At 39.4% G+C, this 14195-nt stretch overlaps 1 protein-coding gene across 8 annotated transcripts in view; it reads left to right on the plus strand.

Annotated features, from left to right (window-relative positions):
* bcas3 (BCAS3 microtubule associated cell migration factor) overlaps nt 1-14195 on the plus strand; it is an 877760-nt gene that overhangs the window by 59911 nt on the left and 803654 nt on the right. For all 8 annotated transcript variants that reach the window (XM_078166843.1, XM_078166844.1, XM_078166849.1 and 5 more), the window contains exon 7: nt 437-509. In XM_078166843.1, coding sequence (XP_078022969.1) covers nt 437-509 — 73 coding nt within the window. The remainder of the gene's footprint in view (nt 1-436; nt 510-14195) is intronic.

Here is a 14195-nt window from a genome sequence, read left to right on the forward strand (position 1 = left end):
AAGGAGATAGAAGGAAAATCTCACTCCCTTATGCAAAATTTGTCAGATTTCTCCAGCTAACTTTAGTTGTGTCATTTTTTGAAATCATATTTCTCCCCAGCTTTTTCTGGAGAACGTTTGAAAAGCTCACACAGTGACGGAGTAGGAAAAACCTATAACACCAAAATCTTTACAGTAGGTCAGGTCCACTAACTTGCAAAGTATGGACTGACTTTGGAAAAAATCTTCCTTCATCAAAAATGTTTTGTGACCATAATTAAATTACAGGGCCACAGTAGTAATGTAATCTGCGTGTGTCCGGTCATGGTAATAGGCTGCCTGTTGAATGAGGGTGGGCAGCACCAGAGGCCTCACATGTTCGTGTAAAGAATGTCCCTCTTTGTTACGTGCAGATCATTCTGTTTCTCATCTGTCTATAACTTCTCTTCCTCCTCAGGTCTTCTGAAGACGGACAGTTTTGCCGACAAGAGGCCTTTGTTGGGGGTGTGCAAGAGCACAGGGTCTTCTGGGTGAGTTCATGCATCATAATAAAGCTGACATTGCTACCTTTCCCAATAGGATCTTTGACATTTTTAACTCTACACTAATACTATAATAACTGCAGTCACTGATTAGCACACCATCAACCAGATATGAGTCACAACTCCTACAGTTAAGCCAAACATACCTTAAGCTTATATGGGTAATCTGGTGCCCATGGATCGAAAACACAACGAGATCTTAAGTTGAACCATGAAGGATGCCGCTGTGTTGTGAAGTGTGACAGGTTGTGTCAGAATGTGTCAAATTAACTGCCTATATGAGGAGCTAAATATTATGGTTAGGCCAAACTCAAGTCCTCCTCTCACAGAAAATAGCTAACAAAAGTCTAGTAATGAAGCACATTTTGAAATAATGACTATGTGAATGCCATATAAGGTGTTTAAGAGCTATACTTAAGGCCACTTAGTCCATTTCCACCAAGCAGTCCAGTATTGTTTAGTTCAGTTTAGTATGCAATTTTTTTGGTCTCCAATGTGAAAACTGTTGGGGTACCTAGCACACAGATCTGAATGAGAATGAGTGGATGTTTAAACGTTTAAAAATATATACAGGGGTTAAAGTTCTCCGGCACAGCGCCGGATTTCCGGTGTGGTGAAGTTTCTGTCCGGCACGGGTAGAAGTGCTCTGCAGTGCGAGCATTTCACTCGCATTTGCTCCTAAAAATATATATATGTGCGAACCGGGAAAATGATTTAGGCGTACAGTGTGCAAGTAAACACAACCTACTGTTTACCATAATCGGCATCAGATGTTTTTTTCATCGATAACTGATCAAAAAAATGTATTTTAAAACTCGCTCCTTTGGCTCAGATACAGCTGTCTCCCTCCCTGCCTGCAGTCCTCACTGCACTGGGCTTTGTAACAATGTCCCGCCTACAGCCCCCTGTGATTGGTTACACGGCACAAGTGATAGCCAATCAACACTGACGCCTGTGCATGCTTTCACATCATGTCACTTTGAGACACAGAGCATAGAGAGAGCGGGAGAGGCTCCGGTAAGCCAGCGGTAATTTTGAAGGTAAGGTAACAGGAACCAGACAGAAATGTAAGTTGCAATAAAAATCCTCTATGCTGAAGTTTTAAAGTCACCCCCACAACATTATATGATCCATTTCAATGATGACATGCTTGCCCAGAGGCGTAATTTCGACGTAACTGCCTGTTTAATTCACATCAAGCGCGATACAATTTTGCAAACAGCCTAAATGATTTAGTTTCTAAAAATAAATAACACCAAGGCAACAAAGAGATGTAGGAGCTATAAGTCAAAAACTCTGGTAACTACTGAAAGTTTAATCTTTATTTATAAACTCATTATGCTATAAAAGTTTAATCTGAAAAGCTAAAGCTATAATCTTTTGTTTGTTTTGATAATAAACACGTTCCTTTGCAACACATATATTTATATTTCTTCATTTTCTGACCGCAACACCAAGACCCCCGCTCCGGAAAAGATTTCAGATTTCAGGCACACAAAACTTCCGTGCTCCTCATTTCAGGCACAAAATTTTTTCTTGCTTTAACCCCTGTATATATTAATTTTGACCAGAATATGTGAGCTGCATATATGCTAATCCTCACTTGGAGAGGAAAAAATCGTGTCATGGAGCGTTGTTCCTGTGGGCTATGGCAACATTAAACCCCTGCGCTTGCTTGAGAAGGAATAAATGCACAAATCAGATATTTTTAAATATCCAATGGACAGAGACTCTCACTGCAGCTTGTTCTGTTTTGTTCTGAAAAAGCCAAAGAATTCTCAGTAGGCGCTCCAGTCGGTGCGCTACAGAGTGACGTTCATTTACCAGAGGCTTTTTATATCTGGCCGATTTTTGGAGACTGTGGCGGGGGAACTATGGCAGGCCGCCATAGTCTCGTCAATATATGGGAAACACTGCTCGGGCAAATTTACAAGGAATGCATTGCAACCACTAATAGCACCATGAATAGTGCATCACTTAAAGTCACTATCTACCTTTTCCTAAGGTCTGATTCACAAAAAGTTAAACACACCCATAACATTTTGCAGCTGAGTGAATTATGTCAGAATGATACCCCTTTTACATGGAGGGCTCAGACATGGGTTAAACCAGATTTTGTGTTTGAAAGGGTTAACCTGTGTTTACCGCCTCTGCTTTGGGACCTAGGTTGAGAGGTGGGTCAGACAATGGTTGGACCAGGGTCAATTTTAATATGAATGGCACACCACCAGGGTCACTCATAATAGGGGCAGGACTAGTTATGTAATTGGTTGCAAATGAGGGCACAGTCATGATGCAATTGTCAGAGGTCACTGCAGCCCAGCACAGACACTGGAAAATCACATTTTTGTTTAAGTTTTTTTAACAGTATGTTGATTTCACTACTGCAGAAGTTCCTCCTCTTATAGCCTTTTTTTGGTGGCACCCCTTCTCTAGCATGTGTCAGAATCTTGTGCTTACGCCACAACACCTGCCCTTACAGTATATAGTGTTAAGGGGGCTCTACCTGTGCTAACAGGTTACCTATGATCAAGTTGAATTCATCATTCAGCACACCTGGGTAAGAGCAGATGGATGGTTAGATGGTAAAGAACATTTGTCTTTGGAGTTGACTTCTTTTATTCTCTGTTTGAAATTAAGTAACCATGATATTACAGGCCAAAGCAGTTAACTGACAGTTAACAGTTAACTTACTTTAATTTAGCTCAATGATAACTGTCAAGGTTCATAGACAAAACAATTGTTTTTTTTGTTTTTTTTTTGTTTGTTTTTTTTTGCTAATCACCATTATTAGCTTAAGCACATTTAAATTGCATAAATTAGCCTAGCGGCTAGCAGACTTTTCCTAGTTTGACAAATTACACGTATTATTTATACTTTTTCTTACTCACTGTTGGCTTAAGTCACTGCATCTCCGCACAGAACAGCAGTGTTGAATTTCAGTCTGCATGCATGTTTATTTTAGCCGAACATTGTTGAAGCATAGCAGTATGCTGCTTTATTGCTGCCAGAAGTTATTGCCGGGACACTGGCCAGGCAGATATCTCCTGTTCTCCTGTCTTATAACAGCATTGTTTACATATGGCACGTGCTTTATCTTTTGACCCATATTTTCTCTGAAATAAAAAATATTTCCACACTGCTGATTTCTTGCCGTGTAAATAAAGTTATCTTCATCGTCTTTCTCTTGGCTGCTTGCCATCTGCTTGCCTGCTGCTGGACGGTGACACAGAATTTCTATATGTGTGTGTGGAACCTAAATGTGGAATTTTTAGCACATCTGTTGTATTGGATTGCATGAAAATTGTATAGGTATACCTCATAAATTCTTCTTCTTCTTCTTCTTCTTCTTCTTCTTCTTCTTCTTATTGGGGATGCACCCATTTGTCGGCTGCACATCGATATTCTCCTTATTGACTGCCATCGGCCCATCAGCAAATAAGATGACATTCACTGATGGCAGAGGCCAATGTTTTTCTGTTGTGTCACATTAATTTTGCGCAGGCTAAAAAGCTTAAAACTAATGTTGTCTCGTTGTCAAGGGGACAACAGAAAACATATTTGGTATGGACAGACACTATCGGGACAAAAGGACACAATCAACTAACTATGGACATGTCAGGGGTCACACCCTATTGTTTCTGTGATGATGCTACATTGTCAGCAACAAATCTGTGTTGACATCAGCAGGAGGAGAGTTTGTTAACGTTAGCTGTTAGCAGCTGGTGGCCAGAACTAACTCCTGACTGAGTTACATTATGATGCGTTGAAGCTCTATTTAGTAAAAATGATTATTGGGCAAAGGCAAGTTGTAAGTTCTCATGATGTGTTCAGATGTAATCTTGTAAAATTTAGTTTTTGGTGAGAAACTTAAATAAATACAGCTGTGTGAGGGAGAAATTTGTTGGTGTTTTCACAGCAATATAAAATCAATATTAGAGAGGGAATTATGATATGTATAGTAAAAGGGCTTTTGAGCAGTAATTATGTTTTAAAGATGTTTTTAATGTGAGAGGTTATATCAACAGTTGTTTCATAAATGTGTATGATTGAATTGGTGCTCATTCACAGAATGGGGAATACAACAGGAAAAAATCCGAAATAAAACATTGTTATCTGTTGTCAGCCAAATTGTTATTTTGGACATGAGAATTGCATTGGTGCATCCATAATAATAATAATGATGATGATGATAAGGATAGGGATTGGGATAAGGTGGCCATGGTCCTGAGAAGTACACAACTGTTAGAAGGAGAGAAACTAAACTGTGCTGTTGGAATGTGCCATCCGTATCACATTTACCCTTAAAACGTGCAGAATGGAGTGATAGGTGTTATACTCTCGCTGTTATGAAGTACTGATCCTACACCTTAAAATTATTTTCTGTTATACATAAGAGATGCCAAAGGACACCCAACTTCTTGTTATGAACCCTACATATGCATCCAGCTGGAGCTGAGCCAGTGATGTGTGCTTAGTTACTCTGATTCGTGGATTTTTAGTGGCACAATGGTTGGCAGATAGATTAAAACAGATAAAACAGATGTGTACATCCCTGGGATTCTCATAGCTGGGACTGGGAATATCATGTCTTTATTTAGTGACAAAAGTAAATTTATATCTTGCACTCCCCTCACCATACCCAGTCCATGTCTTCTTCTTTCCCCCTCCCCCATTTCCTTAAGCTCCTCTTCTAGAGCAGCTCAAAATTTAACTCAATATATCCTCCTTGGGAAATGAAATAAGGAAGTCTGTCTTCAGCTAGGCCTTAATGGAGACCACCTTCTTGATGTTTTCCAGGGACTGCCGCCCCTGTCTGTTTGACGCCATTGCTTCTGCTTTTCTTATGTCCTCACTGACACTGAGACAGGCAGCGTTTTGATGGCTTGGCGAATCATCCAGGCGTTGCTTGACACTAATGCTGAAAACATGCACTGTGTTGAAAAGCAGAAACCCTGACCTCTGGCTGAATGGCACAGTCTGGTTCTTCCCCATACAAAAGTCCTTGGTAAATAACACTCTGGTCAGAGACGAGAAGGAAAAAGGCTTCCGGGTGCAGCGCAGTACTTTCCATTGGGCCTGTTCATAAACTTACTAAAGTCCTCACACAATTTTTAGCATATAATCATTTTGAAATAACAGCTTTTGTTAACCACCAAAAAGGATGCCGTCTTGACACATAAATAAAAAACAGATTGAAGCCTTGGCCGCTACAGCGGTGCTGGTTTAGAAGTTGGTTCAGTCAGCTCTAGGCTTAGATTACAAGATTTGCAAATTAAAGGAAAACCAGAGAAGGGAAAAAGCATGTGTGCTGAAGCCCTGTACTTGTGGATTTCCAGCCAGGAACACTCGACATAATTTTATCAATGGAAAGGATTATGCGTTAAGCTTAAGCAATGTATGGATCCAGTGATTTTCTTGACAGTAAAGCTACATATGCATCCCTTTTACTCTCTGCACCAGTGCCAGTGGGCTTTGGGAATTAGTAAAGAATGTTGGTGCCATTGCAGATCATAGTATGTCTGCTCACATTTCTGGAAAGGTTTTGGTTTCCTTACCCTACTTGCTGTTGTTATTATTTTCATTCATTTTAATTACATCCACAGGAATTAAAATTCTTGGAGACTTAAGGCTGCTCTCTCTCAATGAATGTAAATTTTATGGCCCAGACAGTTGAGTATTTTTTGGATTTTAACCATTCTGCACTGATGATAACTGTAGCTGCAGGGAAGTTTTTAGGTTGTCTGTGTGTCTGTCTGTGGGTATGGAAGTACATCCATCTGTCTGTCCATCCATCCCATTCACAGGAACGAAATATCTCAAGAATGCCTTGATGAAATTTCTTAAAATTGTGGTGAACTTATTAGATGTTGTTGGTCAAACGTCAAATGCAAAGGTCAGTGTGACCTCACATCTGACTCATTCTAGTGAATGTGGTATCTCAAAAAAGGCATTAAGGGAATTTCCTCAAATATGGTACAAACGTCCACTTGGACGAAGGGATGAACTGATTAGAATTTAGTGGTCTAAGGTAAATGTCACTGTGACCTCAAAACAATTCATTTGGTCTTATGATGAAATTTTAAACAAATGTCAAATAGGATATAGTAATAGATTTAGGACATTTTATATAAAAGGTCAACTTCACTGTGACATCATAATGTTCTGTGGAAACACTTTTCTGGCCATTATTCAATGTCATATCTCAGGAACAGAAGGGGAGACATTTGATCAGATACTGAATTGGTGACACTAACCTCGAAACTTTGTTGATTGTATAGATCTGTGCTGCAGGGTTGAAAACGTGTGAAGCATCTATGTTTTAGAATATTAGCGTCTTTGCAGCAACATCCATATTTGAAGCATTGTCAACTGTCATGGCTACAGATGAGATATAAACCGTAACTGCAACTTTACTGGTTTGTGGAGGTACACAACGCAAGCCAATAATTCTAGTTCTTTTTTCATTTATTGTAACTGGAACACTGAGACCTGCTGAAATGACACAGGGCCCAACATATGTTGGGCCAGTAAATACAGTCAGCCAGTTGTGTGACTGGGTGAGTGCTTGAAAAAATAAAAATGATAATTTAACTCAAATAATTTTCCAGACATTGCTTCACAAGCAACTTTGCAACAGACTTTGCTCTGCTCTGCCCCTGTCTGTCTCCTCTCAGTCCCAGAAATGTGAGTAGAGCATCGCGCAAGGACATACACAGGCTTATTTATTTCATAGGTGAAATGATCATCAATATAAACAACATATGAGTTCAAACACAAAGGAACATTCTTTCACAGACACGTGTCTGGGGTGTGGAATGGTGAATGGTGTTTTAAGAGTAGTGTAGCTATGTTAAGGAACAGCTCAATGCTGGTGTGTGCATAGCAAGTGTATGCTGACAGTGACAGTGGCTGCACTGCCAGCAAACAGGTGTTGGCGATCAGAGCAGAGAAGAAAACCTGTGGTCTATTGTGCATGGCCTTAACCAGACCCATGTGCTTGCAGCTCTTAAATTCCCATAGTGCCTCGACAGAACTAAAAAAAAAATGTATCATTTTGTGCAATGTTGTCCAGTCCAGAAAGAGTGCCAGTGTGTAGTTGTTTAGGAACAAATAAGCAGAATCTAAATTTACGTTTCTTAATGATTCCTTTGGAATCAGAATTTTGGAACTGGTTCTAATTTAGAGCAAAAGTTCAGTGATAAAGAAGCATGCTTAGTTACCCAGAGTTTGGGAACTGCCAGTGACATTTCCAACCTCCAGCTACCCAGTCATAACATCTCCAGATGCTGAGAGAGTGTGGTCCTTTTTGCTTTTAACCAATATAGTCCTCTTTTACCGTGCAGATTACAACTTGATGTGCTTTTTCAGGGTTCTGGCTAACATAGATTGATATTTTGAGCAGATATCGTGGTCACTGTTGAGGATGTGGTTATTCTTTTTTTTTGTTTGTTTTCAAAGGACTGCACACTCACTGAGATTTTATCTGCTACATGTCATGTCACCACCGTCATCCCTGTCATACTTCTATTTTTATTTTTAAAGGGATCCTCATTTGCCTATTGAAAGGCTTGTTTTACATTCTAAAGTTTCCCTCCACTTTGTAATTTTTTTTCAATATACTATTCATGATGTTCATGATTATTGAAACACTGGAATCAATAGCATTGAAAGTGTTCATTCTTTTTTTTTAATACTTTTTATTGTCATCACATTTTATTCACACATTGTACATATATTTGCAATCTACTGTGTATAAAAAAAACCTTTTTTTTCTCTTTTTTGACAAGATGTGAGTAAGTGTACCACCCAGTGATATGTTGAGCCAATCAATATAACAACAAAAAACCTAGATAAGTATGGAAGACGAGAACGGCCATGTATTTTTTTTTTTCTGCACTGTTATCTTGTGATAACGACTTATTAATTTGTTATCACGAGACAACAAAAATTGTTATCTCGTAGTAACGAATTAATTAATTCGTTATCACGAGATAACAAAGATTGTTTTCTTGTGATAATTGTCAAGTCTGATGATTGCGTGCTGGTTAATGTGATCGTCCTGATTTCAGGCTACAAGAGCTGCCACTGGCTGGTCCAGGTGTCCCAGGGAGGTGAAAATGGCAGATCACATTATTGATCAACGCATCAGGATGTAGGCTACTTTAATCAAGGTCTAACACAAGCAGAAATTGCATTGTGTCTTTCTGTTAGAGATGGCATTCAGATTAGTCCTCGTAATTGTTGGGGTCAACATATATTTACCTCACTCGGCGGCACCATAAATGTTGGGGTCAACACATTAGGCTTCACACGGAGGCACCAAATATGTTGGGGTTTAATTGGCTATCGGAAATAATTAATAATTATTATTAATAATTACGTTAAATAATGTGACTTAATTAACATTAAATCACCTCGTGGGGCACCATTCCCGTAAAGAGAAAAATGATAGCCACTTAAAGATATCAGTCTCATAAAATAGGCTAAACTATTAATTTGGAGTTTGATTAATAATTAAATTAATGACAACAACCAAAACTAACAGTAACGCCTGAAGGATTTCGGAGTTCTTGACGCAGCACTGTTCATTCACCCTTGTGCAACATTAAACAGACAGCAGGCATGATTCCAAAGAATTATATTTATTCACAAATTAGCAAAGCAAACCAAAACACACAAATTCTAACTAACTATATACAAGCTTGGTGTGTATATGTGTGTATGTGCGAGAGAGAAAGAAGAGAAAGACAAAGGCGGGTGTGGTGATCAAGGAGCTGTTTGGCCTACAAAGCAAAATGGCTGACAACAGAGAACTACCAAAATGGCCGAATCAAGGCTGCTTCAGTTTTGGGGGAGGTGTTTGTCTGACCGTGTGGTCAGGACAAAGACAAAGGAAAAGAAGCGGGAACTTTGAAATGCCTGTTTGGGTGTAGCTCTGTTGAAAGCCTGTTTGTTAATAAGTCTATGTGAATGTGATTTGTGTTGCAAACAGTCTGGATTAGTGCAGCGATTGTTTAGTTGTGTGCAAGAATCTGTTTGTGAACAGTATTAGCAAACTAAACACTTAGCTTTGGCGAAGCCAACTAATCAATGACCTAACTGCAGTCTATCACAACAATACTCAGTAAACAGCATCAAATCACATACAACAAGTTAAACAGTCTTGCTTCGCCTGTAAAGCTGTGATAAGCTATGCCCAGTTGTTACGTTACCGATCCTTGAATGGATGGGAGAAAGAGTCACTTGGTTGGTGTGCTGCTCTGTTAGCTGTCAGAAGAAGGCTGGGAAGATGGTTCCAGGTGCAGTCTTTGTTGGGTCCTTTGTTCCAAAGGTTCTGATCCGAGGAAGCTGGTCGCTTGGGGTCCTTGTAGAGTTATGCTGGGTGCTAACTCACTTAGTTCCTTGTTGCTGGAAAGCTAGTTGCAAACCTTGTGTTTGCCAGAGTCTGTTATCAGTTGCTCTTCCTTTAGTGGTTTGGGCTATGGAGCCAGGGTCTAGGCCTCTGGCTGTTCCAGGCCCAGCCGGAGAGCGGTGTGAGCTGTTGAAGCTCCAGGGCAAGAAGAGGAAGTTCTGTGGAAGGGAGCACATTTTGTACAGATGCCTGTGACATCACAGAGTCACATGTCACTGTAAAAGGTCTTGTCCAATCAAGTTTTGGGACTTGAGTCTCACTGAGGTGTGAGGTGAGATCTCCTGTGGAGATGGGTGTCACCTAGCTCTTTGTTTGAAGACAAAGAGCATGCAGAGGAAAAAGCCTTTAAATGTGCAGTGATGATTTTACCAAATGATAAATCATCTGTGGTCCTGTGAATCCCAACATAATTTAAAGGAGAAGACTAGCGCGGTTACAACTTCACAGGTGAAGATTAAGTGATCCTGCTCATCGACGGGAAATCACATCATCTGCTATATGTGACGTACATGCCCTTATTTGGATAACACATTCTGGTATTTCCCACAAACGGGAAGATGTTTTAAGTAGGGGGGGGCTGCCAAGTGAATGAATGAATGAGTGACATCATTGCATTTTTTTCCTGCTGTATAGCGCATCGCCCATCACCACTCACTAGGCTGCTGACTGGCTGCCATAAGCTACACAGAAATAAAACATTAAGAAGTTCTAACAAATGCAAATTTTATTACATTTTTCCATAAGGAGGCCAACAATAGAATTCACCACATGACAAAAACAGACAAGAAACTGTAGTTTGAGCGCTGCCCTTGGTGCTGAAGATGTCCCCGACCCTGCAGGCAGCGGTTATAACAGAATCACTTTAAGCACTGTCCTTGGTGCTGAAGATGGAAAAACAAACAAATGTCGATACTCCAAAACTCACTACCTCTGACATGATGAACCAAGACAGTGTACATAGATAAAACAAAACAAAACAACATCAGCAGAAAAAACAGAAGTCCTGCAAACCAACAGCAACCGGCGATCACCATGGCCAAATAACGTTGCATATCTGTAATAAAGAAATAAAAAGAAGACAGCTGTTGGCAACTAACGCTGTTGCTGCTACAGCTAGCCTACTATTAGGCTACTACTGTTATCCAAACTAAATTAAAGGAAGCAAAGATTGTTTAACCGGTAATTCCACATTATGTTGCCTTCTTTCCACAGCAAGTAAATTATTTCCTTTTAAGGAATGGCTCAGAGAAATGCCATCTAGCAAAGTTAAATATTTTCACCACCATTTTAGTTATGAAATAGCCTCACATATGATATTCAAGGTGCACGCACACACAAGCAGGATCTCACACACATAAAATGTGACTGGAATTAATAAACAAGCAGTAAATGCACAGTGGGGTTATTTGTTTTCTGTATCGGCGTGATGTGCTGTGAGTGAATCGTCCAAGCCGGACGTGTGTTAATTTGAGTTTGATTTAATTTAATTACACTGAAGTTGTTGAGTTACACTGACCATATGAATCCTTTTCATTTTTATACAATTTATTGCTGCATTTTGAAAGCAAAAAGAGTTACGTTTTTTTTGGGGTTTCATATATCAGGGGTTTCAGCTTAGCACCAAGAACCTGTGCCTCCCGTGACCTGTAAAAGTAGCGTGACATAAGCCTCAGTTTCTGTTGTTGACGAATTGTTACAAGCTGATGAATTCGCTGGTCAAGGCTAGGCAAAACGTTAGTACAGGTGAGATGACAGACAGATGGATGGTTTGTCTCTAACAAAATACTTTCTGTAGACATGCTGCAAGAAGGATTAATGCTTAATACATCTGCAGCCAGAGCGCATTACGCTATAGGCTTTATGTGTGGGGAATACCAGGATGTATCCAAATAAGGGCATGTACGTCACCAGGGCTGTTTCAAGACACTCTGGGGGCCCTAGGCAAGAGGCACCTTGGAGCCCCCCCCCTCCCCCCCAGATACCAGTGAAAGTACGATACCAGTGAAAGTATCATGGTTCTGAGTAGTATCACGATACCACAGCAAAAATGAGACAGATGCGCCTTTCGTCATTTATAAAAAGATAAATCACTTTTCTTTAATACATCAATGATATTTCAATGGAATAAATTACTTATTGACTTATTCATACTTCAAAAACAGCATCAATAAGTGATTAACATAGGGGGGGTCAAAATAAAATGAATAAATAAAATAAAAATCAACCAGCCACCCTCCTCCCCTGACAAGTCCCTTCATAAGTAAAGAACAGTCCCTGAAGTGTGGTGAGGTTTGTGGACCGTTACCTGCCACAAAGAGTAATGTGAACGGCTCGTTTCTCCTCTGATACATCACACCTGTGTGCTGCCACGGCTTGGCTGTTCGGGTATTTCATTGGCAGTCATGAAATCAACAAAGAGGAAATTACTGGACCTGGAGCCGGACTTCCCCGTCGCCGGTAAGCCTTATCTTGCGGCGTATTTGACAGGAATACGGCGTCTGTGACCCCCATTCAACCCACAACTGGCAATACATCCTTGATTCTTTTTCCACCCAAGAAAATCTTATTTCATGAGTCTATTTTTTCCTTTATCGAGGTCTCTCATCTACCTCAATATTAACAAGAAATAAACACACACAAAAAAAGAAGAGAGAAGAGAAAAAAAAATAATAAAAAAATAAAGAAAACAAGAGCACAGAAACAAAAACAAAGCCTTACTCAAAGCAAGGCACATTTAGTGCTCCCCCAAATGACTGTCTGCCTCAACATGAGGAACCAAGACTCATTACTTCAGTAATCACTCTTTAACCACATTATAATACATCAACCACTTAGGCCATCTTTTATCAAATAATTTCAGGTTACGTCTCAGTTTATAAGTTAAATACTCCATATTATATGTTTGTTGAACAGTATCTCTCCATTTATCAATCACAGGACATGTTTTTTTGAAGCCAGTTCCTTGTTACCTGTTTCAGTGCAGTTACACGCAGAACCCTTAACAAATATCTATCATTTTCATTTCATATTTTATCAACTATCTTACCCAACAGCCCCAAAGTCTGTATTCAGATGAATGTCAGCCTTTAAAATAAAATATAATTTCATTCTGTATATTATTCCAAAATGATTTTAATGATGGACAAAACCAAAAAATATGACTAAATTTGCATAAGATTCGCCGCACTCCCTCCAGCAGTTCGATATTACTTTACAATTATATTTAACTTGTTGCACTGGTGTTATAAAGTAACGTGATTGTACTTTCCATGCATACTCCCTCTAATAGGGAGATGCTGTATATTCCGATTCATTTGCTTCCACGTTTCCTCTGCTATACGTATGTTGAGTTCTTCTTCCCATTTTAATTTGGCCCTTGTGTCTTGCTGCTTGTAGCTATTTTCTAGAATAGCATACACTGCTGAAATTTGATGTGGTACTCTAACATTGTTATAGTTCTTTAGCAAAAATTGAACAAGTGGGTGAAGTTCACTTTTGATCTTTCTTCCTATCTTACTGTCATGGATATAATTTCTCGTTTGCAAATAACGAGATGGTAGGAGTGTGGTAAATCATAATGTTTCCTTAAAGTTTCAAATGGCATTACTCCATTATCATCGAGACACTGTCCAAATATGGTCAGTCCTCTTTGTGCCCATATACTGAACAGTGCATCCTGTTTATTAGGTGTAAATTCGGGATCCTCCTTTATCTCTCTCAATGCAATTAGATCATTCTTAATTTCACAATGCTTTTTAATTCTACGCCAGATCTCCAAAGTATTTCTGCTGAATATATTCTCAGTTACTTGTGTTTTTTGTTGGATCACTGTACAGAAAGGTATTGTTTTTAACGAAACATGGCACATGTACTTTTCTATTGACCTCCACCTTGCTTTGGAATTGTCGTTTAACCAAACCCGTATTGGGTGCATTTGAGCAGCGTAATAGTAATGCTTCAGATTGGGGAGAGCAAGTCCCCCACACTCTTTGGCCAATTTCAATGTCTCCAGTTTAACTCTTGGTTTCTTTTCATCCCACAAGAATTTACTCATCATTTTGTCCCAGTTTATAAAATCACTTGAACTTATATACACAGGTATTGACAAAAAGCGGGGGAGTACATTCATTCTAATTACATCTATTCTTCTACCCAGTGTTAAGATAAGATAACCGATTCAGGTATTGCCTAATTTGTACTTTTGAAGTTCAGCTGGTACAGTAAGTTGGTATTTTTTGGTATCACAGTTCCTAGATATT

Source organism: Epinephelus lanceolatus, chromosome 4, assembly GCF_041903045.1.
Source record: "Epinephelus lanceolatus isolate andai-2023 chromosome 4, ASM4190304v1, whole genome shotgun sequence".
In the NCBI taxonomy this organism is placed as follows: domain Eukaryota; kingdom Metazoa; phylum Chordata; class Actinopteri; order Perciformes; family Serranidae; genus Epinephelus; species Epinephelus lanceolatus.